Here is a 27,049-nt window from a genome sequence, read left to right on the forward strand (position 1 = left end):
CTAACCGTGTGAAAATAATTAACGATTAAGGAAGTATTCGTTAACATCTCTTGGGAAGGAGACGCGACGTCTCCTTTAATTCCACTTAGACGAGCTGTGATTGACAGCTTGAATGTTCCGTGGGGGCTGTCCTTAAGGGGCGTTCCCAAACGTCAGTCATCCAATCAGTATCAAGCGTACTGTCCAGGACGGAACTTGTGACGTAGGCAGCTAGGCAGGTTAACCATTCTATGCGGACGATCAATAAACAGCTTCTGCAAAGTGTCAACAAATCCAGATATTGAGCATTTTGGAGGATACTTATTACAAATATGGACTCCACATCGGTAAGCGAACAATGCAATTACACAGAATCGGTCATTTAGCTATTGTAAAGCTTATTGCATTGCTTTATTGGCTTGACGTACTTGGATAAAACATGATAAACTATGACAAGTGCATTAAGTTTCTATTGATCAGCAGCATGCAAATGCTTTAGTTTGTGCTTCTTAAAGATTTAAGTTATACAGTCATTGTTACTCTAATAGTTTAAGATTGCAAGGAAACGTGCAGTAGGCCTAGGCATCTGGAAAGCCTCTTGGGACCTCCATGCAAAACATTACTGATTTAAGATACTGTAGTTGCAAGCATTTGCATGATTTATAGATAGATATATAGATTAGTGATAAAAGCAGTTACCTAATGAACACTTGTTTGTGTGTTGAGTGGTTTAAGCTGTTCTTTTTATTTATTTGTATTTTTATTTTTTTATAAGGGTTATGACTTGGCCTATTCACCATGGACATGTATTTAAGATGATCAGAAAGATAGAAGTTTGAATAAAAATAAGAATTAAGTCATGTGCATGGGAACTAAAGCATGATCTTGTTGCTCAAGGTAGTGTAGGAATAGAAACGTTTGTAATTTTAGATTAAAATGGGAAAAAATCTGGTTGTATACAGACTTTCAAACTTGGCAATAATGTGCCATGTGATAACATCAACTGTTACTTTCCATTTTGTTTTATAACAGTGTTGTTATGTACATTAAAATATGAAAGTTTGATGGCATTCAGACTATCTAAATGTATATTAACTTTACATAATCTGCATGATATTACTGTAATGTTGTCATGTTTATTATTGAGATTAATGAAAGTTGCACTGCACTGTTCTGTAGTGTTATTATTATTACTTTATATCATTATATTCTTATTGTTTTAGACTATTGGGGGGTTCATGAGAACTCTTACTGAGATGGGCTTCAGTGAAGATCAGATTCAGGCGGCGATGCAAGCAGGTTTCTTCTCTGTACCAGATGCAGCTGAATGGTAAATATTATTTAAGATGTCACATGCAAATCTTTGCTTTGAATACCTGGATCACGTTTCACTGGCATGAATAAAGTTATATCAATTTGATTGAAGGCACGCAGTCTATGTTAATGGTCGACAACTGTATACCCTGCATTGTATAAATGCATGAAAAATCAACAATGCAAGAGCATTCTGTTGAAATATTTTTTTGTGTGCCAACTTTGTGACATGTTATTGGGTTTTCAGATATTTACAAATTGCCATTTTAACTTGTACCATCTGTTTCAAGTCAATATTGCTATTTAATCCATTTCAAACTGTAAACAATGGGCTCAGTCAATGGTTTCCCTTTAGTATGTAGGCTACATACTCACCGGTGTAGTTGAATTCAGTGCCTGTATAATGGCAATGTTTTGAGATAGCATTGTGGTTTATAATAAGCAGGCAAAACACTTTCATATATTTATTCGGACATTTGCTCTGAAGGCTTTTACAGGGTGGGAGTCCACGTCATAAACTGGTCAAGCAGTCTTCACAGCCGCTAGAGACGGCATTCTCTGCGTTCAACCCTCCAAAAGATGCTCTGTGCTCCAGCAACTCACAGTCTGAAGCAACAGGTAAAAAAAAAAAAAAAAAGTGCCACAAACTTTCATTACAGTTTGTTCATTTATTCATTGTTTTTGGATAACTTTAGCACACTTGTTTTACAAGAGGGTCAAACTTCTGCATCTGCTGAAAATGTGATTACAAATAACCTCACATGTGACTCAGAAGTCATGTTGCTTTATGCAATAGTATGTAGTGGATTATAAGCAGTGCTAACACTTATGCTAATAATGGATTCTGAAAAGTTATGAAATACAGAGGAATTCTGTTTTTACTGTTTGAAGGTCCTTCTTTGGTCTTGGCACACCCCTCCGTCAACACTCCCACAGGAAAAGAACATCCACCCCTGGAAACAAGGATCAAACAGGACAAGAGTAACTTCCGTGAGCAGCAGAGGCAGCGAGTGGCCCAGGAGGCACAGCAAGAAAGGAGACAGAAGAAACAGGTATATCGTTGATAAGTTTCATGCACAATGTAGTTCAACAAATGATAACTGACCCCAAAAAATGCAAATTTTGTTGGACACTAAATGAATATGAAGGTGAGGAATAGTTCTTCTGAAGAAAAAAAATAGTGGTCGACCGATATATCGGCCGATATTTGGTATTTTTTATGCACTAAATTTTCCCGTTTGGCCAGTAAGTTTTGGGAGCCACGACGGATCAGAGAAACGCTTGCTTGCATGTGAAAGAGCCATCTGAGACATGTGAATGACATGTAAATGTCAATAACATTTCTAAAATATACCGTCTAAACAAAATGATTGAATATCTTTCAAATATTTAATTCACGAACCTTACAAAATGTATAATTCACAGCTATTAATGTCATATTCACTGTGCATTGTGTGTAATTAATTTGATTCAGTCTTTTTGTAATAAAATGAGATTGTTAATGCGCAAATACAGACCGCGGTTACTGGAATGCTGTGGCACGGTTATTTCATTTTTTCTTGTATGTTTTTTTTTTTTTTGGGGGGGGGGGGAGATTTTTCCCCTTTTTCTCCCAATTTGGAATGCCCAATTCCCAATGTGCTTTTAATCCTCGTTGTCGCGTAGTGATTCTCCTCAGTCCGGGTGGTGGAGGACGAATCCCAGTTGCCTCCGTGTCTGAGACAGTCAACCTGCGCATCTTATCACGTGGCTTGTTGAGTGCGTTGCCACGGAGACATAGCGCGTGTGGAGGCTTCACGCCACCCACCGCGGCAACCACGCTCAACTCACCACGCGCTCCACCGAGAATGAACAACATTATAGTGACCACGAGGAGGTTACCCCATGTGACTCTACCTCCCCTAGCAATTGGGCCAATTTGGTTGCTTAGGAGACCTGGCTGGAGTCACTCAGCACGCCCTGGGATTCGAACTAGGGAGCTAGCGAACTCCAGGGGTGGTAGCCAGCGTATTTTACCACTGAGTTTTCTTGTATGTTTTAACAATTTGTTTGTGTGAACAAATTACTAATAGGATGACTAAACAAAAATGAGGAGAAGCTACTATCTACTATCTACAGAAATCTTTATTTTTTAAAGATTTATTTATTTATCTATTTTTACAAAGTTTTGCTTGAAATTGAGTAAATATAATGCTAAATAAAAGTGAGTAAATTTTTTAGCAGTTATGAAAAAAAATTTTTTTGCATTTGGAACAACATGAGTGTGAGTAAATGATGATAGATTTTTCCTTTTTGGTTGAACTGTCTCTTCAATGGTTTGTCCTTTAATCAGGAGCGTGAGTTGGTATTGAAAAGAATAGCAGAGGACCGGCGTAGTCAGCAGGAGAAGGCCCAATCTGAAGCCACCGCAGAGACCTCTCCATCCAGTGGACTTGGACAGAGACTTGGTGGACGTGTGGAGACAAGCATGGACAACCACTGCATCCTCATGGTAACAAATAACAGGTTAAGGGTTCTAACGGTCGTAGATTCTAAAATTATGACTTACAGGCCTGGAAAGGTCATGGAAATTGATACTGTAAAAATATATTATTATTATTTGTTTTTTTTTAAATCACCGATGGCTGGAAAACTCTTGGAAATTCATTAGTCAAAAAGGGTGGGAACCCCACAATTTTTTTTTTTTTCTTTTTACTTTGGTATTTTCTAACAACTACTGCTGCCAGTTACATAACTAAAATATACAGTTATTTGTTTTAAGGTCTAACCTGTTTGATTTGTTTGTGTCCGGTGTTGTAGATTCGTCTCCCTTCTGGGGAATCTATGCGTGAACGTTTCCCTGCAGACACTCCACTAAGCCACGTTGTTGAATACATTGTCGGTCGCCACCCTATGCTTCCCGCCTTCTCCCTTCTGCAAGGATTTCCTCGCAAACGCTTCGGAGAGGCTGAGCTGGCCTGCTCCCTCCGGTCCCTGGGACTGACCCCCAATGCTGCGCTTTGCATACAGACCACGCCCCCCGAAACGCCTCAGGACCCGCCAAGTCCAGCTTCCCAATTGGCTGTGGTAGGACAGCCAGAATCTGAGTTACAGGAGGAGCCGGTGGCACCACCCAGTGAGCTGCCCCAAGAAGAGGGCAGAGCTTTTGAGGAAATGGTTGTACCTCCACCCCTGTCCAATCAGCTGTGGGAGGAAGCAGTGGGGTACGCTGGGATTCCTGGGGTCGAGTCTCCATTCTCAGGACCTTCTCACTACTGGGGTAAGAAATGCGGGTCATATAGTGCCCTAGACTAGTAGTTTTCACAGGTCTGTTCTGATTGGATAGAGGACTGCAGGGATAAAACAATGCTAAATACAAATAATAAAATGCAACTAACCATATAGTTGTGCATTTAGGATAGCGGAATAAATAGGCTTATCACTTTTTAAAGGAACATTCCAGGTTCAACACCAGTTAAACTCAATCAACAGCATTTGTGGCATAATGTTGATTACCACAAAAAAAAAAATTTCGACTCACTCGTCTCACCTTTTCTTTAAAATAAGCACAAATCTGGGTTACAGTGTGGCACTTACAATGGAAGACAATGGGGGCAATCCTTAAATGTTAAAATACTCATGTAAACACTATGCATTATTACATGATTTTTGTGTGATAAAATCCCAAACCTTCCCTTTTTTTGTGTAAAGTTATATAAACTTTTTTGCCAAGACGATGTAAACCCTAAAACGACCTTAAAAACTATTATTTAAACTTCACAGCTTGAATAAAACACCATTTTTAACAGAACAATAAATGTGTAAGTGCTTTTATAAAATAACAAGCTTCACATTTTTGCCTTCAAACCCTCCAAAGATTGGCCCCATTGACTTCCATTGTAAGTGACTCAGTTGTATTTATTTATTTTTTTAAAGAAAAAAGGGACTATTTGAAATAATTTTTGGTGGTAATCAACATTGTGCCACAAATGCTGTAGTGCTGAACCTGGAATACTCCTTTAAAAAGGAAGAGAAAATGCTTATTGACGTCAAAGGCAGTGTGTCCAAACAAACTCTATGGTATATTGCTGCAAATTCTTCTGTCACTTGGTAGAAGCTAGTCAAAGTAAGCAGATGCCAACATGGGCAGATTGCTTGACATGCCCTCATCCTTGAAAACTATAAACAAAACTACGCAAGGTAAAAGAAAACACAACCCACACTGAAATTAATGTGCACTGTGTCTTTTTTTTTGCGAATCACTAAACATTTGAACCGAAAGAAATTAATTATATTTTTGAAAATGTGTTTAAAATGATGTACACTCACATGAGATGAAAACTCTAGGCATATCAGTCTTTGCCATATAGAGATCACATGACTAGCCGAATATTACTTGCTATAATCCCCTGTAATTGGACACTTTCACTTGCAAAATACATTAATCATGGCTGACTGCAAATAGCACAGATAACTGGAAAATGTTTTGCATGATGTATAAACAAAAATAATAACGAGTGCACCTTTAAATATGGATTTGCCGTTGTGTTGAGTCGCCGCTTGATGCACAATTTAAAACCCTGAACAAAACCACAGAACCACTGCCTTACACAAATGTTCTTGTCATTTGAAAATTCAAGCAATCTTTTGTAAATAGACACTTTTTTTCCTGATAGGACGAGGCCAGAAACTGGTGCCAGATGATGCTGAAGATGAAGAACGTTTGGAAAACGAAGAGCAACCAGAAGAAGTTTTACCTCCTTATGATTTCAACGGTATATACCATTTTAATTTGTACTAGATTTTTACATTTTCAAAATAAATAAATGTGAGTGGTGCTTTCCGAGGCATTGCTGTCCACTTACTATGTTGAATGAGGTTATCAGCTTTGAGACTCAGAAATGCAGAAATCTGGGTCCTGGGTAACTCAGCGAGTATTGACGCTGACTACCACCCCTGGAGTCGCGAGTTCTAATCCAGGGTGTGCTGAGTGATTCCAGCCAGGTCTCCTTAGCAACCAAATTAGCCCGGTTGCTTGAGAAGGTAGAGTCACATGGGGTAACCTCCTTGTGGTCGCGATTAGTGATTCTCACTCTCGCTGGGGCGCGTGGTAAGTTGTGCGTGGATCGCAGAGAGTAGCATGAGCCTCCACATGCTGTGAGTCTCCGCGGTGTCATGCACAGCGAGCCACTTGATAAGATGTGCGGATTGATGGTCTCAGAAGTGGAGGCAACTGAGACTTGTCCTCCGCCACCTGGATTGAGGTGAGTAACCGTGCCACCACGAGGACCTACTAAGTAGTGGGAATTGGGCATTCCAAATTGGGAGAAATGGGGATTAAAAAAAAAAAAGCAACAAAAAAGCAGAAAGCTGTTATATATAGGAATGATAATTAGTGGACACTCTGCCAGATTTCTTCAAGGGCTCGTCTTCTGTGTAAAATCATCCAGCTAATCACAAAGAGTCCTTAAAAACATCCAAAGAACTGTAGGTTTGTCTGCTCTCACTGAAACTCACTGTTCATTACCCCACAATCAGAAAGAGACCAAGCAATCATGGTTAAAATTACAAACATTGCTTACTGCTAATATTGTCTTACAAAGGCAAAACTACACCAACACTGAAACATGAAAAATTTGAAAACAATTAAACATAAAAAATCAACAAAGTAATTTTAATTCACATTGCCTTTGTTGGAGACATTCTTTCGTGAACACATCATGAAACATTGGGTTGTTGATTTCAGAAATATCAGTATTGCTGCAATTGCAGATTTACCATTTCTATACTCAAGTCAGAGTCACAGATCTTTGCTCGATAGTCCCACATAGGACAAAGCGTGGATCCTTAGTGAATGACCAAAGTGTGAGAAACCCAGGGAACTCGGGCAGATTGGGAAAGAGGTGAATGCCCTTGGTTGTCCTAGTTAAGACCCGGTTTATAAGTAAAAACCCTTTCACCACATTTAAATGACAAAACCAGCAACCACAAGCATTAGAGTTCCATATCCTGAACCATATCGACTCTCTCCATTGGAAATTTAAGTCTGTAGACTTTATACGCTGCCACAGAAGATATCTGACTGAAGAAGTGCTTTGGACTTCATTTTAAGATGCTGTGAATTTTTTCGCTAGAGACTCAAAGCAGCAGCATTGATTTTGCACACCGTCCTGTAAACATGGTAATAAATGGTAATTATCCTCGGTTCTTTCCAGGGCAACTGTTTTCATATTGAGGCTGTGTAATTGGATACATGCTTAATTTGCTATTAGCAAGACGTATAATTAGTTTACTTGATGTGCTTTTGGATTGTAGAAGTAAATCATCTTAGTTGTTCTTTAAAATATATCTTTTGCATAAGCTTGCCGTCTAGGACACGTCCCCACCTAGAATTACCAGAGAGAAATTCATAAAATCTTAATAAATCATGGAAAATTTTTGGAACTTTCTCTAGTCAATAAAATGTTTCTAGTAATGCTCATCTCTATACTATTTAATCGGCTAGAATAAGCTTTTTGTAGGTGCAAGACTGCAAAGTCAACACATGGTTTAAAAGGTGTGGGAAGTCTGTGCCTTATAGTAATGTGGGGTAGTAATGTGCTCAATAAAAATAAATATGTGACATTTAGAATACTTCATCTAAACTGTATAGCATAGTAAAGAGAACTTGTTCTTTGTCTTGCTTTGGCAGGACTGCCTCAGTTGCCCCTCTTCCTGGAGAACAGGGCGAGAGGTGGACTGGAGCTGAGACACCACTGGCCAGAACAAGGCAATAGACTCAGGTAAGACAAGTCTATCAAAGGCCTTAGTGCAAGTGTATGTAATCAAAATTGTGACTTTTGTGGCTTTGAGACCATGTCTGTTAGCTTTGAGGCCATCTAATGCTTGTGTACTTCTAAAAGTTGATGACTCATCTTGCACTTATGGGCATATACACATTTTCATAGCAATAAAATGCTCTCTAGAATGAGAAAGTCCCTCTCCCTAAAACCATCTGAGACTGATTAGTAATATCAAGGAACATAGTTCATAGCTGTGATGTAAACTAAAGGCTGTTTCAAGGCAATTTTTAAAAAGAAAATATTTTGATGTGTATTGGGCCTTATGAAATCTGTATAATTTTTGTCCATTCTTTTTTATTTTTGTCCTTAATTCTGTGTTTTCCATTAGATTTTTTTTTCTGACTTCCATGTTTTGAAGTTTAATTCAATGTTAGCATTAAAAGGGAATCTAATCAAATTGATTCATAAAACTTCAATCAAATGAAAAAAGAACTATGAATTTTCAATATAACATTGCATTATTTTTTTTTTTTATCAAATATCAACGTGCTTATTTACAGATACCTACTGCACAATTAAAAAAAAAAACAATACTGGGGTTATTTTATTTTTATCATATAAAGTGCTGTACAACAGAATATCACAGTATAAATGAAAACATTGATAAAAAACTGAAATTCAGTAAAACAGCACTCTTGCTTGTGAGATATTGCTTAATATGATGATTTAAATTTGTTTAACATGAAGATTAAATTTTACTATACAGTAGTAAATTTCATTTTCATTTGTCCAGTTAAATCAAGCTTTTATTTTGGCAGAAACTGAGTGAAGACCTTTCGGTTTCGGTGTTTTTTTTACTAGTTTCTCTGCGAATAAGTAGTTCACTAAATGGCCTTGTTTGATTATAAAACTGCAAAAGGCTGCGATTTAATCGATTACATATATAGTCTGCATGTGCTGCATACTTCATAGTGAATGAGCAGTGCTGCTCTGCTCTCTGTAATCTACTACACTACTTTCAGCATATGATCGGCTTCACATATTTATTTTTGAAGCGCGCAGCGCACGCAGAATATACTGTATGTTTTGCGGTTTAATAACCACACTTTAACATATCACGATTTTAATTTATTAATTGTGCATTCATACATTCATTTTATCCCAAATATGTCAAACTCTGTGAAATTCTTTGTTGTATTATTAATTTCATTTTTATGACTGGATTCCAAGATTCTGTCAGCGTGTTTTGCATCGCGGAAATCATATGGCACTATTTGTCCCATCAAAAAATTAATGGCAATTTCATCGAGTCTTCTTTAATGTGTAATTCATTGTACTTTAAATTGGTATAATTTTTGCATCGCTTTGAATTTTGATTATGATTAATTGACATTTCAACCGCATGCTTAACCCTGCATCCTTTTGGCAGTCCAACTTAACCAGGTGCTATATGCAGTCACAATATGTTAAACAGTGGACTGATCTAGAATAAATTGTCTATTTTTTATTTTTTTATTTTTTTTTGTGCATTTTTCTTAGTTTGAAGTAAACTTAGAGGTACAACTATTGAGTGAATTTGCTTGCAAGGTTCATTATGCATGACTAGCTTATGTGCTTGGAAAGTGACACGTGTGTTTTTGTGACTATTATTGGTTGTGTGCTGAAGGGAGGCAGAGCCTGATGATCCAGCAGCAGACCCTGAGGTGAGGCGTGCATTACGAGGGGCTGCGGGTCAAGCAGCAGTGCAGCGTTTACAGAGAGCAGCCCATAATGACGAGCAGCAGGGGACACACGGGCAGCCCTCACCCCCCAAAAAAGCCTTCAAGACCCCCCGCGTGCCCTCTCTCTGCTCCATGGCGACCAGGGCCACCGTTACCCTCATGACAGGTCAGAAAAAGACTAAACGGTGTTTACCAAATTACATAAGTGCTTACAGATTCAATACAAACATGTTTTGAATCCGGAATATTCCTTCAAGAAAAGCCATTAATCATGAGTGTGACTCTCTCAGCTCCCAGCATGCAGTACAGCAGTAGTCTAGCGTGTTTGACCCCAGAGTTGGCTGAACTCTTGTTGGCTCACATGGCACGTGAGCGTCTCCTCCGACCACGTACCCTGGAGCTTTTCTTCGGCTGCCCACTGCAGAAGTTTGTCCTAAACTGCTACCCGTACACCACCAATGAGCTGCTACGGCAACTGAGGGCGTTTTCCTGCCTCAAACATCTCAGCTTTTTCAACTCCCCACTTATCACAGGTGTGTGTAAGATTGTGTGTTTGTGTGTTCATCTTGCACTGTTGAGAATTGCTTGGCATAGAGACTCGTAAAACAACATGTTTAAAGGAATAGTTCACCCAAAAATGAAAATCTGTCATAATTTACTAATCTTTATATCATTCCAAACCTGTATTTCGACTTTCTTCTGTGTAAAAGAAAGCCAGTTCTTTTAAATCTATAGCACAAAACACAGAGTGTGATAAATTTCAGGACCCTTCTACTTAGGGGAGCTTACAAGCTTAGCCTAAATTAGCATAACGCACTGGTCCCATATACATTCTATGGGTGATACACTGGCGAGGAGATAAGAGGCCGTATTTTAAAAATGTTTTTTTTTTATTTTTTTTTATGGATGTCTATGGAGGAGATGCTTTATTATGCTGAATAAACTGCTTTTGTGAGGAAACAGCTCATCATTTAATGAATTTGACCGCCTGTCCACTAATCTTCAACATGTTTTACGCTAAATCATTTTGGAATGAACTACAGTGCATCCGGAAAGTATTCACAGCGCTTCACTTTTTCCACATTTTGTTATGTTACAGCCTTATTCCAAAATGGATTAAATTCATTATTTTCCTCAAAATTCTACAAACAATACCCCATAATGACAACGTGAAAGAAGTTTGTTTGAAATCTTTGCAAATTTAAAAAAAATGAAAAACGAAAACAAATCACATGTACATAAGTATTCACAGCCTTTGCCATGACACTCAAAATTGAGCTCAGGTGCATCCTGTTTCCACTGATCATCCTTGAGATGTTTCTACAACTTGATTGGAGTCCACCTGTGGTAAATTCAGTTGATTGGACACGATTTGGAAAGGCACACACCTGTCTATATAAGGTCCCACAGTTAACAGTGAATGTCAGAGCACAAACCAAGCCATGAAGTCCAAGGAATTGTCTGTAGACCTCCGAGACAGGATTGTATCGAGGCACAGATCTGGGGAAGGGTACAGAAAAATTTCTGCAGCATTGAAGGTCCCAATGAGCACAGTGGCCTCCATCATCCATAAATATAAGAAGTTTGGAACCACCAGGACTCTTCCTAGAGCTGGCCACCCGGCCAAACTGAGTGATCGGGGGAGAAGGGCCTTAGTCAGGGAGGTGACCAAGAACCCGATGGTCACTCTGACAGAGCTCCAGCATTTCTCTGTGGAGAGAGGAGAACCTTCCAGAAGAACAACCATCTCTGCAGCACTCCACCAATCAGGCCTGTATGGTAGAGTGGCGAGACGGAAGCCACTCCTCAGTAAAAGGCACATGACAGCCCGCCTGGTGTTTGCCAAAAGGCACCTGAAGGACTCTCAGACCATGAGAAACAAAATGCTCTGGTCTGATGAAACAAAAATTGAATTCTTTGGCCTGAATGGCAAGCGTCATGTCTGGAGGAAACCAGGCACCGCTCATCACCTGGCCAATACCATCCCTACAGTGAAGCATGGTTTTGGCAGCATCATGCTGTGGGGATGTTTTTCAGTGGCAGGAACTGGGAGACTAGTCAGGATCGAGGGAAAGATGAATGCAGCAATGTACAGAGACATCCTTGATGAAAACCTGCTCCAGAGCGCTCTGGACCTCAGACTGGGGCGAAGGTTCATCTTCCAACAGGACAACGACCCAAAGCACACAGCCAAGATAACAAAGGAGTGGCTACGGGACAACTCTGTGAATGTCCTTGAGTGACCCAGCCACTTGAATCCGATTTAACATCTCTGGAGAGATTTGAAAATGGCTGTGCACCGACGCGCCCCATCCAACCTGATGGAGCTTGAGAGGTCCTGCAAAGAAGAATGGGAGAAACTGCCCAAACATAGGGTGCCAAGCTTGTAGCATCATACTCAAAAAGACTTGAGGCTGTAATTGTTGCCAAAGGTGCTTCAACAAAGTATTGAGCAAAGGCTGTGAATACTCATGTACATGTGATTTTTGTTTTTATTTTTTTATTTTTAATAAATTTGCAAAGATTTCAAACAAACTTCTGTCACATTGTCATTATGGGGTATTGTTTGTAGAATTTTGAGGAAAATAATGAATTTAATCCATTTTGGAATAAGGCTGTAACATAACAAAATGTGGAAAAGGTGAAGCGCTGTGAATACTTTCCGGATGCACTGTATGTGTGGAGTTTACTACAATAAAATTGCACAATTGTGCGACAGGTAGGTGTCAGTTTACGGCTCTTCACATTCAACAGAGTGCAACACTCTGGTTCCGGAAGTAAAAATCCCATTCATTTATCCCAAAGACAAATTGATTTTCAATGATAACTTCTAAACCTTTACAGACAGACCTACCATGAGCTCCGAGGTTGTTCATCAATAGTATATGCTTCCGTTGAAGCCATCCGTCTGCGTTATCTCAACTTCATTGTTTAATAATCATGTTTGATAGTGGAATTCATGGTAAACAATTACATTACCCATGGTACAGCAGAGAAGGATCCACCAATCAGAGAACCGCGTCCAACGAAACCCACGAAACATGGCTTGGAACGACCGCACGCTCCCATGACGCACTGTAAATGATGCAATCGAGATGGTCTCTCTTTACCCTTAAACTACTTATATATTTGAACATATCGGGATATTTTGAAATAAACGTAAAATATATTGTTTCTCTACTTATCAATAGTTTTATATATTCCCATCGTTTTTTATTCAATGGCATCATTCGCAATGCTTCATGGGATTGTAGTCTGTGCCCTCATGAAACACGATAAGTACACAGCCTTGTACCTTTGTCTTTATGTCCGATTTTCAAATACTTTTTTGCCTCAAAACAAAGATTGTGATGTTGTGATATACCTCGGAGCTGGTTGGATTGGTTCATGGCTCACAACTCTTTTATGAAGGATTTTATTAAAAGTCTATGGAAGAAATTAATGGGGAAAATACTTCCGGAACCCAGACTGCTGAAAAAGTGGGCGGTCACTGTTGTGCTCTATTGCAGAGGTCCCTAACCCCCGGGTCATGACACCATGGAAGAGTTGCTACCGGGTTGCGAGAACATTCTGGGAAAAATGTCTGTGTAGCACTGATATACGCCCTTTATGAGGCACTCTCCAAATTTACTTAAAATGTGTGATTTCAGAAAACATCGGTTCCACTCTTCCTATAGATGAAGTTACTGTTTACAAACAAACGCTCCGTCCTGCCCTTTCCTGGTTCTTTTGGTTGCCCAGAAAAGAACTGCTCTCTGTGGGCGCTTCGCTCAAATTGTGCTGAAACTGCCCAAAAAGTGCTGTTTTGGGGGTTGAAACACCCCGTTTTCCACAGATTATTGGAGATGCGTTTTCAAAACGAAACCGGTCCGTGGTGCAAAAAAGTTTGGAGACCCCTGCTCTATTGTATGGTGTCTGCAAACGGTGACTTACGCTGTGTCTGAAACCGCCCCCATCCACTATATAGTGCACTATTTCGGGTGTCCGCCATTTTGTAGAAGTGTCTGTATTCTGAGTGAGCCACTCGTTCACTACTTTGTTCACTCATTCTTACCCACAATGCACTCTAATTTCGAGTGTACATTCGATGTACGGTGTACGATGTACGAAGACTGTTAATTGCCCATAATCCACCGCCGGGAAGACCTACGAGCTGGGAGAGGGAGCGCGTGTTGGCGAGAGAGAGACGCCAGTTTACTTCTTCCTTCACTCCTGCAATGTTTTATTTCATGCTGAATGTATTAAATTACTTTTTGACAAATCATTACTTGATTAAAATAACACAATAAAATATAGAGAGGCAAAACATACAGATACATTTTAAAATGTACTCTTTATTTATATTTATACAGAATTTTGCCATTAAGCTGAAGAATTCTTTATTTACTAAATAATTCACTGAGGTGATATTATTTTAACTCAGAAGACTTCACACAATGGAAATGATAATTCTGTGGATAATTTAAATATTCTGGCACGCCAGCGATGGCGAGAGAGGAGTAGACTATTTTATTTATATAAATTCTGCACCTGCATTCCAATCTACATCTTGATGACATCTACATCCTTCCTCATGATTATACAGCGTGTTTTCATGAATTGAATGAGAGACTAAACAAAAAGTTAAAATGTGATGAGACTGCAGTATACCCAACAGACTCGTGTAGCGCGTGCAATCCATTCACGCATCACGAGCCAGCAGTGCTTCACGTTCGGTTAATCGCGCGAGTAAACGCTCCCGCTTTGCCTCGGTCAGGCTGCATGGATGACAGCCTACATTCCGTGTTTCATTTGTTTCTTTTTGCTTTCAGAACAACATGTGATGTAATAAGGAAAACACCACTATTAATCCTTGATATTTCCAACTCAGTATACAGGTGCACCCTCCTTAAACCATAGTCACACTCAAAATTACATTACACGATTAAAAGAGAAAACATAAACCCACATTGTGGGGTTCAAAATTCTTTTCAAGTCTATTCAAAATATTAATTAAACCTGGAAATAAAGTTGTAGGATTTTGCAGGTATGATTTACCGAAAAGGGCTTAATAGTTGATTTGCTTGTGATGCGCAAATGGCTTGCACGCTCAGCGCAAGTCTCGTCACACTTTAATAGTGTTTAGTCTCCCATTTAGCTAATGAAAACATGCTGCGTGATCATGAGGAAGGATTGATTGGATGTAGATTGGAATGCAGGTGAGAAAAGCTTCATATAAATGAAATAGACTGCTCCTCTCTTGCTGTTGCTTGCGTGCTAGTGATTACTTGATTACAATGATATAATATAAGACATATTTAAGATTCCACACAATTTCGTGAGCAGTAATCAAATAAGCAAATTTGTGACATTAACTGTTTTAACTCATTTTGTACAAAAGGACAGGTTTTCTTTCATTAAAGCACTTTCACAAAATGCTCTATGAAAATTCACATGCAGGATCATGATTATATCATAATCATCGGGTTTTGCACAAATTTTTCAGTTAACATGAACTAATTCATTTTTACATTAAAAGTATAAAAGCATTATGAACTAACATAAACAAAGAACAACAGTAGTTTGATAAGTTAACATTAATAAAGATTAATAAATGCTGTAAAATTACCAAGTTCATAAACTAATGTTAATGAATAGGACCCTATTGTAAAGTGTTAACATTCTTACTTCATGGAGCATCCGTCCCCATTCACTTCCATTGTATGGGAGTAGAGCAACATTGACATTCTATGAGCCTAACATCTCCTTTTGTGTTTTAAGGAAGAAAGGTCATACGGGTTTATAGCAACATCATTTTGGAGTTCATCAGTTAACCTTTTTTTTTTTTTTTTTTGCAGATGCTGGTCTTTGTGTATTGTCCAACCTCTCAAAACTGCAGCATCTCAACCTGTCCTCCTGTAGCAAGCTAACAGACAGCTGCCTACAGCATATTGCAGGTGAGACCTAATGACAGAAATCACATCCAAACGATTATCATGGGACAAATGATTCATTTCTTTCTGTCTTCTCTCAGGACTCCATAGTCTCACTTTCCTGGCTCTGGACCAGACTAAAGTAAGCGACGCAGGTCTTCTGATGTATCTGCAATCGGGTTCCTCTGTGCTCTGCCAGCTCAGTCTGAATCAAACAGCCATCACTGAGGCCACATTGGCAGCGCTGACCACATGTGTACCGCAGCTACGAATGCTTAGCATCAAACACACCAAGGTAATACACACATCAGTGTGTCAATAGGCGATATCCCAAATGTAGCATAAAAATACATGGATGTAAACCCAGCAATAGTCAGTATGTCTACGCCACCCAAATGCCCCCCTTCAAAAACAGCACCCCCTGATCAAAATGCGTTCGCACGACTATGTCAGCTTTTACAATCTCATAGTGGTGGGGCGGTCAGAGTACTTGTTTTTAAGGTTTGTTTTAGACTGCAACAATGTGGCATTGAAATGGAATGCACTATACGTTTTCTCCGTTCTATTTGCATTCCAATACTGTGTATTTAGCTTGTGTATTTTTTGCCTTCAGGTGAGAGATGTGTCTGCACTTGCAGAGCTCCGAAACCTGCAGACACTTCACCTGGATGGCACAGGTGTGCAGGAAAATTCTCTCCAGTGCCTAGCAACCCACCCCAGCCTATCAGCTCTCAGTCTGGCTGGCATACCAGTCACTGATGGAAATCAAACGCTAGAGATCATTTCAGGTGAACGCAAATCGAGAGCTGGAAGTATGTGGATTTGTGTGGCTGTTTCTGAAGGAAAGTTCACCCAAAAATGAAAATTTTGTCAGCTTTTACTCCCCCTCATGGCTTTTCTAACCTTTATGAATTTATTTTCTGAGTGGAACACAAAATTAGATATTTGAAAGAGTGTTCACACTGCTCTAGTCTATGCGATGAAAGCATATGAAAGTCAAGCTCCGAAAAGGACTTAAAAGCACCATAAAAGTAATCTATATGGCTTTCTTCTGTGGAACACAAAAAATTACTTTTTGATTTATGTCCTGGCCACTCTTTTCCATATAATGAAAGTGAAAAGGCGCAGGGGCTGTTAAGCTCCAAAAGCACCATAAAAGTAGTTAATATGACTTGTGCACTATATTCTAAATCTGGAACACGATAGCTACAGACCTGAAATGTGTTATTCACTGAAAACCTTCCCCCTAAATCTTTTTTACACTTCTGCAAAACTTTTAGTGTTGAAATATGTGTAAAGTCAAACAAGTTTGGATTGACCTGAGGGTGAGTAAATGAGGACAAAATGTTTTTCATTTTTGGTTGAACTAAGAAAGGAGTTGAACTGGTTTGGGTAGGTTTTATGTTTTCAGATTACAAAAGGCTCTCTTGGCTGCTGGATCAGCAAATTAGGAGCACTTACTACATTGTTTGATATCTTTTGCAGGCCTGAGGCTCACCCAGTTGACACTACCTGGCAGACACTCTGTTACAGACAGTGGACTCACATTTCTCTGCAGACAGTCTTTGCTGTTAGAACTCGATCTGACGGATTACACCCAGCTTACTGACCATGGCATTTCACAGCTTGCCAGCATGACCAGGTAGAGATTTAACCTCTTCTGGTGCATGTTTGGGCTGCTGCCTGCAATTTTTCACCCCCAATAAAAAAAAGACTCCCAATTATTCATAAATAATATTGAACGTGTTTACAATCTTATGAAATTTTTTTTTTTTTGTCACTGTGTAAGCGTGTAATTCTGTTCATTCCATCTCCCTCCAAATAGTCTTATTTTATTCCACTAGATGGCAGCAAGTACTAGAAAAAAATATTTTTCCTCTTTCACCTTCCATCTCAAAATGCCGTTCTGAAATGTAGGTGGCTCACAGATGTACTCGTTCATAGACATTAAGTCTAATTTTCATTTCATGCACCACCCCCAATGTTTCATTGAATATCTTGGCCCCTGAGTGGACTAGAAGCTCAATCTAGGTGTCATTAGAAAACTGAGATCCATCCTTGTGATAATTTTTTTAAATATCTCTTCAATAGTTGATAACATATACGCTCACCGGCCACTTTATTAGGTACACCTGATTATCTAATCAGCCAATCATGTGGCAGCAGTGTAATGTATAAAATCAGGCAGATATGGGTCAGGAGCTTCAGTTAATCTTCACATCAGCCATCAGAATGGAAAAAATGTGATCTCAGTGATTTCGACTGTGGCATGATTGTTGGTGCCAGACAGGCTGGTTTGAGTATTTCTGTAACTGCTGATCTTCTGGGATTTTCACGCACAACAGTCTCTAGAGTTTACTCAGAATGGTTCCAAAAACAAAAAACATCCAGTGAGCGGCAGTTCTGTGGACACAAACCCCTCTTGTTGATGAGAGAGGTCAACGGAGAATGGCCAGACTGGTTCAAGCTGACAGAAAGGCTACAGTAACTCAGATAACCCCTCTGTACAATTGTAGTGAGCAGAATAGCATCTCAGAATGCACAACATGTCAAACCTTGAGGCAGATTTACCCTATTTAATTAACATTCAACTTTACTAACCTACTGTATAATATAACCTTTTTCTATTTCACTACAGAAGGCAATTCAATCCTCTCCCCTGTTTTCTGATAGGTTGAAGAAGCTGTCTCTTAGCAACACTCAGGTGAGTGATACTGGGCTGCAGGGATTGGTCAGTCTGAAAGAGCTTCAGGAGCTGTGTCTCGACCGTACTGCCGTCACAAGCAGGGGGGTTGCTGCCCTTGTCACACATTTACCACATCTGCAGGTACAGTCTTATTATTTAGGAGTGTTGAATGAATATGCATTGGGGTCTAAAAAGGTTTAATGATTATTCTGATGTACGTGATCCAAATTGTTTCATTACAAATTATATTTATATTATATCCTAAAAAATCAGTAGAAATTGTATGCCATAGAAAATGTATGCAAATATCTCTTTTAAACAAAATTTGAACTGCCACTATTCTTAAAGAGACAGTACTGTTTTAGCACTTGTTCTGCACATCAATGTAAATCAGTGCTGTCGATTTAACGCGTTAATTCAGTGCGATTTAATTATATAAAAAATAACGTGTTAAAAATACTAAAGCAATTTATCAATTCCCCGGATTGGTAATAAGGAATATTCCTTCCATAAAAGCAATTCAAGCATGTAGTACCACCTATTTTCTCCAGGGGGCAGTAAGCGAAACTCGCTGAATAGGTAACGCGCAGTTCGAACAAACAGAAAACAAACCACGCTTACCGAGAGCAGACAACACAAGATGAGAACACATTCTTGAGTACAGTCACAGCTTGATGGAGCGCAAATCTGAAGCATGGATCGCAAGACATGTTTTTCTAAGTTTCAAACTGCGTTTATCTTGACACAGCGACCTAAAAACGGTACGTTTATGACACAGCACAACCGAGATGTTCCAAAAGCATCCGTCTGATGCCCTAATAATAAATCTCAGACTGATTGACGAATTCAAGTACAAAACTGCTGTGAACTGTAATGATAGGGTTATGCTCAATAATATGGAAATAAATAATAAATTGCATTCTAAAGCCACTTTTTGTATTGTCTTTTTAATGCTTAACTTGTGTGCCTAAATTATGTAATGCATTTCATTTTTGTATTATTTTTTTAATGTATACATATATTTTATTTATAATTATTTAATCATTATATATTGAATTATTGTTATTTGAGGGGCTTTCTCAGCAAATATTTATGTATGTGATTAATTGCGATTAATTCGATGAAACATTTTAATCAGTTGGCAGCCCTAATATGAATACTTGTAAATAGTACAAATTATACATGTAACAGTATATATATATATGCAGTATAATATATGCAATTTCAAGACATCATATTTATTGATGGATTTGTACATTTTTAAATAGCTAAAATGTGACCAAAATGATGGAAAATAACGATAAGGTAAAATATATATTTCTGTAATATACCTAGTTAAAAACTAATAATAAAATAACATTTGTAAAATGAATATTTTCATAATGAACCTAGTTAAAAGGTCTGCTGTATTATTAACAGCAATAGCTGAGAGAGCTTTCATATGTCCGCAAAATTGACATTTTAACTGAAATATACCAATATGAATCAAAATCGAATCGATAGCTTATGAATTGGAATTTAATCGAATCTGAACATATGTATCAATACCCAGCCCTAATTGAAAGGAGGCGTGTTTGGGCCGAAAGCACGTTATAATGACTGCAATGAATTTAAAGGGGTCATGAAATGCTCTTTTTTTTTTTTTTTTTTTTCATAGTTTTATTATCTTCCCTGAGGTCCACTGATAATGTTAGTAAAGTTTTTTTGCATTAAAACAGTCATAATTTAGTAATATATGATCATTTTGCACCCTGTCTCTGGCCCTCTGTCTGAAACACTCGGTTTTGTCCTAAGCGCCTTCAATGTAAACGCCCATGTTATTCATGATTGGATAACACCGTGCAGCCCCTCGAATAGAGCCATTTTTTAAACACGATGGGAAGAAAATTAATAAGCACCAAAACATCACAAAACTAAATGTCAGGGTTTACACACAACACACATCCAACACATTGCATACGAATAAATTCCATTTAGCGATGCACGCGGTAGCCCTACTACTGCAAACAACAAAAATAAACGGTTTAGAAAGTTTGTGTTGAAGCGCCCGGTGTAGACAGCCTCAAGCCATTGCATCGTGTAGCATCAACGGATGCGCCCGATGTAAACAGAGTGTCAGTACCATAAACTATCACACAGTCATGACATATGAGATATTCATGAATGAAACTGTTTACGATCGCAGTTTTTGCGATCGCATCCAAGTGTTTTTAACTGCCCCATCCTTCAGTGACAGTTCCTTTGCAAAGCTTGAATCGTATTATGACTGGGATGATATGAGCCAAACAAACAATCCACTCTAAAATATGATGAAGACACACCCACATCCAGTTTCCAGTATCATTCCATCATGTTTTCATACACCATCAAATAAAAATAGCGCATATGGGCAAAAGAACGTGTCCATCTGCGCTGTTTGTGCTTAAACAGCAAGAGGCAGAGCAGCTGAATGACAGAGTGGATTCTGTTCTTCAGAGTTATAACTTGTATGTAACATATGCAGATGAATTTGGTCCTTGTGATGTCACAAATTCCACGAATTCCAAACGAGCCATTTTTGCAGCTTGGTTTAAATAAATGCTCTTTTTCTATTAAGGAGGACGTTTTCAGTTCTGAAACTTGCGGTATTGTTTTATGGTACAATGACCTCTTATATGTCAAAAGATCAAGGAAAATTTGATTCCTCATGTCGACTGGAGTGGTGGTGGCATAGTGGGTTAAAGCACTGAACTGGTGATCAGAAGGTTGCTGGTTTGATCCCCACAGCCACCACCATTGTGTCCTTGAGCAAGGCACTTAACTCCAGGTTGCTCCAGGGGGATTGTCCCTGTGATAAGTGCACTGTAAGTCGCTTTGGATAAAAGCGTCTGCCAAATGCATAAATGTAAATGTCATGACCCCTTTAAATACTCGCAACACAGCGCTGTTTCAGCACTGATTGTGCCTGCATAAACTAGTTTCCAGGTGATATGTGAATAAGATGCAGGTTTTTGTGCTGAAATACGGCATGCAAAAGTGAATTCACCTCTCTTGTTTATTAAGCATTTATGCCAATGTATGATTATGGTTACCTTCAGTGTTTAAACGCTATAACTGGTGTTGTTGTATTCTAGGTGATGGGTTTGGCTAGTACACAAGTGGGCGACACAGTGATCCGACGGGGTTTAGTTCACTGTCCACAGCTGCTTAAACTCAACCTCAGCAAAACCAGAATCACAGATCACGGTACCATTGCTGATGCAAAAAGCAATTCCCACAGTAAACCAACATTTTTCAGTAGGCCTCAATAAAAGACGCTTTTCTCTAACATTATGTATTTTTATTAGGTCTAAAGTTCCTGTGTCGTATGCAGTTAAGTCAAGTGAATCTGGATGGCACAGGTGTAACTCTAGTTGGCATTGCCAACTTGATCTCTGCCTGTGCTCATCTTACCAGCGTACGAGCCAGTCATACCCGCACTATACCACCAGAGCAACAGTCTGACGATGATGATAACGACAATGACAACAGTGCCACCAGTCCCCCATGATCCTAGTCTTTCCTTTGAATGTCTTGCTTTGGTTACATCTTCTCAGCATAAAGATTCTTTCAAGCTTCCTTTGTTTTGGAGAAAAGGCAGTTTAAACTCCTTTATCCATGAAGTAGCACTACAGTGTCACTTGAGTTCGACAATCAAGTTGAAATACTTTGTTGAATGTTAGTACGAAAAACTGTTGTTAGCATTTTGAACAAAATGTTCATGTTTTATCTGCGTTTTGTCTGTAAAAGAATACTGAAATGTGCTATTGATATGCACAGTTCAAATTTATATTTTCTGTGAACAGTTTGCATTTTTTTGTAAAACAAGCTTAATGATTTATCAAATTATCATTTTATTAATATTAACCACTTGTAATACATTAAAAATATACAGACGTTAAGAGACTAAGCATCATTCTAGTTGCCTTGTGTTGCAATAGTTTAGTAATAATGATGCTGTTAATTATCTCCCCCATATATTGATAATTAACTTTTTGCATGACAAATACTGTAAATCTTGTACATGGAATATTGCTGAGGATTTGTGCATGACCATTTTGATTCTAAAAGGACATTTTTTATTTAAAAATGAATGAAAAGTGAATGAAAATAGTTAATGAACTACACTGTTAGATTTGATGTGAATATACTGTATTTTGGATACATGCATCTGTATGATTGAATGCTCATTGAAGAACTAAGTGGAACATTATTTTGGACTTGGTTGCACACACAGTTTCAACCAAAGTAGAAATGTTTAAATTTAGTTTAAAATGTTTAACTTGCGTAGTTCATGGAATACATGCCAGGCTGCATTCTATGTATGTACTATATTTTTTAACATGTTAAATGAATTAAAGTTAGACCTTGTTATTAGTCTAATGGCATCATCTAAAAACAGGTATACATTACATTGTTAACTTAAAGTACATCCCTATCCAACACCGCTTGATCTACAAAATCTTGATTCTGAAATGTTCAGTGGTCAAATTGGCTCAATGTAATTAATCAGTGATGCAGTTATGAAGCAAATGGATGTTGAAATAATGCTTGGGGAAAAATCAGATGAATAGCGTAATCACAGGCATATCAAAGCATTGGCATTTGACTGTTTTTGTAGATAGTATAAAGGCTTGTGTTTATGCGCTGTATCTTTAAGCCTCTGAGTGCAATAATGTTTGAAAGTATAACAAAACTGTCTGAGTGGATTATCTATGTATTCAAATATATTTTATGAGTTTCTAAATTCTACACATGAACATTCTTGGACTGCACTGTGTTGCTCTGTTTGTATTGAAACTGGTGCCACATATTCCTCTGGCACCAATTTAGGTATAAATGTATGCCAATATGCATGATGTATTATTTAGATTAGAAATAGACACAAAACTTTTTTAATGAACAGGCTCTTACATATTCAGAACTCAGGAGCCAGTCAATGACACAGCATAAACATGATAACACATGGGCAATGTGCTTACATATAATTTATGACTTTAAAAATTGTGTAGATGCCTTTTTAATTTCACTGCATAACTTTGCTATAAGGACTGATTAACCTTTTTTACTGTAAATAATGAAATACTCGAGATCTACATGAAGGACATTTCTCAAAATACACTTTTACAAGCGTTTGGTTCTTAAAGGGGCAGCGCTTACCTAAAAAATAAAGGGCTACAATAACAAGGGTTACTCCCACATAAGATAAATAAATAAATGCATTTTTGAAGATAAGAGACATGAAAATAGATATCTATTTTTTTATGCATAAATAGTAGATATCTCACTTGTGTAATGACAGAGATCAAAGTTTATCTCAAAGGTCATTTGAAAGGATCCTTTGCGGGAAGTGGAAAGAGTACATTCCAAATTTTAAGAGGTCCTAAAATGGGAGTACAGGGTGATTTGTAGAGGCACCCAGAATATATAAATCAGTTAATAGTTTAACAAATCTCACAAGCCTTTTGATATTGCATATATTTAGAATAGGTGCCATTTTCATTCATTTTAATTAATTTTATAATTAGATAATAAAACAAGTGATTGTTTCAGAATATAACTTATGGAAACATATATTAGGAAACCTTTTTTTAATAAATACAATTAATTTTAAATTAAAATTGTAAATAATAATTATAATTTATGTATTTCAGTATTTTTCTCTCAATATGCGACTGCCAAGTGTAGGCGGCTATAAAACATCCCCAAATTTTGTGTAAAGATGCAATGCCGCATTAAGCGACACTGTATAAAATATGCTGGGCTAGACACTTCATCAACCCTTCCCCTTCCCACATTTTGATGAGCCAAGATAGAAAACTTTCCACTGAAATATAACATCGCCATTCCCTCTGAAAAAACTCATGCTGCATCTTTGTACCAACTACGTGATTGTGCACTCAAATCTGTGTAGGTAATGTATTGATTTAGGCCTAATTATTTATAAATTGCTTTATCTATTTTATGCTTGTTAAATTAAATAATTATGCATTAGATAGACTAATTAAAAATGATTAATTGATATAAGTAGACCTACTGCATATAATTATATTATCTTTACACAGGCCTAAAAAATTAACAAAATTTTAAATAAAACCTTGGCCACACTGTATACCACTACATAGCATGTAAGAATCTCTACATGAACTGTATTAAATTGTATTAAGTGTAACTTTGTGAGAGTCCTGCAGATGACTGCATAGGTCTATGTCCTTACAATGCTCTTAGCGCTGTACGATAGATCTATGACGTTTATCAAGTACTGCTTAAATTACAGTGCTTTTGGGAAACAGCCTGTAATTCTGAGATGATTTGTACAATCGTTTCTTGCTTTTGGGAAACAATGCCCTGTACTTTTAAATCTTGTAATGTCATCTTAGCCCATTTTTAAAACACCAGAACTCTTGGTTTGAGGTGTTCCAATATAGTCACATGACAATGCGAAATATTTCGTATGAGATGGTGAATTCTTAAAATATTTTACGACTTGGCTTTTAGACAATCGCATACGCTTCCATTGTCTTGTTTAAAACCCCGATATTTTCTTTATTTCATGATATAGAAAAGTTATTTTCCTATTAAAATCATGGTAAGGGGTTAGAATTTATGGTTAGGTTTAGGTTTGGGGTTAAACTTCATTAAAATCTTAATAACATTGTTCGTTGGTTCTTTTTCTCTCTCTATCAGATTAAAAGTCGTACGTTTTTGTAAGAGGCAACTCGTACAGTGTGATTTCTTACAATTTCGCCATCTCGTTCTGTTATTACAACTTCAAATCAAATCAAATCACTTTATTGTCACACAGCCATATACACAAGTGCAATGGTGTGTGAAATTCTTGGGAGCTCGCAATGCAGCAGCCATACTCGGCGCCATCTTGAGTCCAATGGTGTCCAACTTGTCCTCAGGTTTGGTGTTCAACTTTGTTCGAATGTCATTGCTAATATAACAATTTCTTGTGATTGAAAATCATTTAAAGGTGCACTCAGTAATTTTTCCCTCATTAAAAAAGTTTTACTCCTAAAGAAATTAAGAGTAATTTTGAAACATAGGTATGAAATCATGAGCAATCATATGAGATGAAGACTCCAGTCATATCAGTAACCTTATAAAAACTGTTTTATTCTACATGGAGAGGGTCCGCACATGGGGGCTGCCATGTTAGAATCACATTGCATCTTAGATTAAATTAATCATGACTGACTGTGTATTGTGAATTTCTACAATGGCATCTGTAACTAAAAACTACTGATTTTGAATGATGCTACATCCACACCGCTAGGTGTCACTCTAAGTCCAAGATGACACAAATGTAAAAGTTACTGAGTGCACCTTTTAAGAACTACTAAAACCAATGTGATCAGAGTTCTGTTTATGACTAAATGAAACTTCAAAAATGCTCTGATTGTCCATATATTCAGCATTCATCCATTCCTAAAAACATTTTTGCATCAGTTTCATCCAATATTTTAGCGTTGACTGCCTTCGTTAGAATCACATTACTATACCTACAGTACATTTTTGCAAAATGATTTTACGTGACTTGTTGTAGGTATCGCAGCATTTTCCTGGTGAAATAAACACTAGAGGCGCTGCAACAATGAATTTTATTCTCTTTCATACAAATCATGAGTAAAATGGCTGATTATCAGTTAATAAACATTTACTTTTTTATCTTTCCTCATGCAATTCTATCTTATGACATCAAAACACTTTTACTATAGCACATGATTTGTAGGGTGATACTCTACATTTTAGCATTTGCATTACATAACAAATTACCTAAGCTTGTGCCAATGTGACCAAATTACACAGTAGCTCAACTTTGCATATGCAACACAAAGGACTGGGGTAGAAGTCCCACTATTGGTTAGTGTAAGGTTTAGAGTAGGGAAGCAGGTTTTGTTGCTTTAAAACTCGATAGACCATTAACCTTAACCTCATCTGTTTGGGAGAAAATGTAACCGACTATTAGTGGACATTAGTGTTCATTTCACCTCAGAACTGCCACAATACAAGTATCAAGAATGTACATTTTACAAAAATGTTGCCACAGTCATTTAATTTTCAGAAGATCATGCTGGGAATGTTATTGAACTGTTAGCTATATAAAGTGTATTATCTTTGCCATGTTGAAACTAAGAAATGAAAATGAGAGAAAAGAGAGTTTAATATTATCTATGAGTGTATTTATTTCTGTATTTAAAAAAAATAAAAATAAATGTCTACTGCGTTTCTGCATTTCAGATGGTCCCTGGGTGAAGTGCTCAGTGGGTCAGAGAGTAGGCCTACTACAGGTGGCGTTGTTAAGCTGGGCACTAAAAACAGCAGAGGTGACTTAGAGCATTCTGACCTATGAAGAAAGTATCCTAAACCTCGGTAAAAAGGATGTATACCTATATGCCTAAAGAGAAATACATGATCACATTCCAAGAGTCTGTTTTAAGCCAAGAAATGTATATAGTGTTTTACTGACACAGGCTGTTTCACCTCCTATCTTTCAGCATCTGCAATCCGTCCCAGTGCAGTTGTGCAGTTTCAATGAAGATGGTTTTTGCACAGCTTTGAATAACTGTGTGTATCTATTACCACCGAGGTCACCAAAACAGTAATATTTTCCTGCATCTTCTGGTTGGACACACTGATGATAAGCTGGAA

General features: G+C 37.8%; 1 protein-coding gene across 1 annotated transcript; it reads left to right on the plus strand.

Moving 5' to 3' along the window:
• The first annotated feature begins 193 nt into the window (after positions 1–193).
• si:ch73-173p19.1 (uncharacterized) lies at positions 194–23,143 on the plus strand. The gene is made up of 17 exons (XM_051682360.1): positions 194–326; positions 1,203–1,309; positions 1,781–1,911; positions 2,185–2,345; positions 3,626–3,784; positions 4,093–4,552; positions 5,949–6,047; positions 7,964–8,054; positions 9,721–9,941; positions 10,066–10,308; positions 15,613–15,711; positions 15,789–15,982; positions 16,301–16,475; positions 17,173–17,329; positions 18,361–18,514; positions 21,487–21,598; positions 21,700–23,143. Exons 1-17 carry the CDS (start codon positions 312–314, stop codon positions 21,900–21,902), a joined length of 2,781 nt encoding a protein of 926 aa, XP_051538320.1. The 5' UTR covers positions 194–311; the 3' UTR covers positions 21,903–23,143.
• The last annotated feature ends 3,906 nt before the right edge of the window (positions 23,144–27,049 follow it).

Source organism: Myxocyprinus asiaticus, chromosome 41, assembly GCF_019703515.2.
Source record: "Myxocyprinus asiaticus isolate MX2 ecotype Aquarium Trade chromosome 41, UBuf_Myxa_2, whole genome shotgun sequence".
NCBI lineage: Eukaryota > Metazoa > Chordata > Actinopteri > Cypriniformes > Catostomidae > Myxocyprinus > Myxocyprinus asiaticus.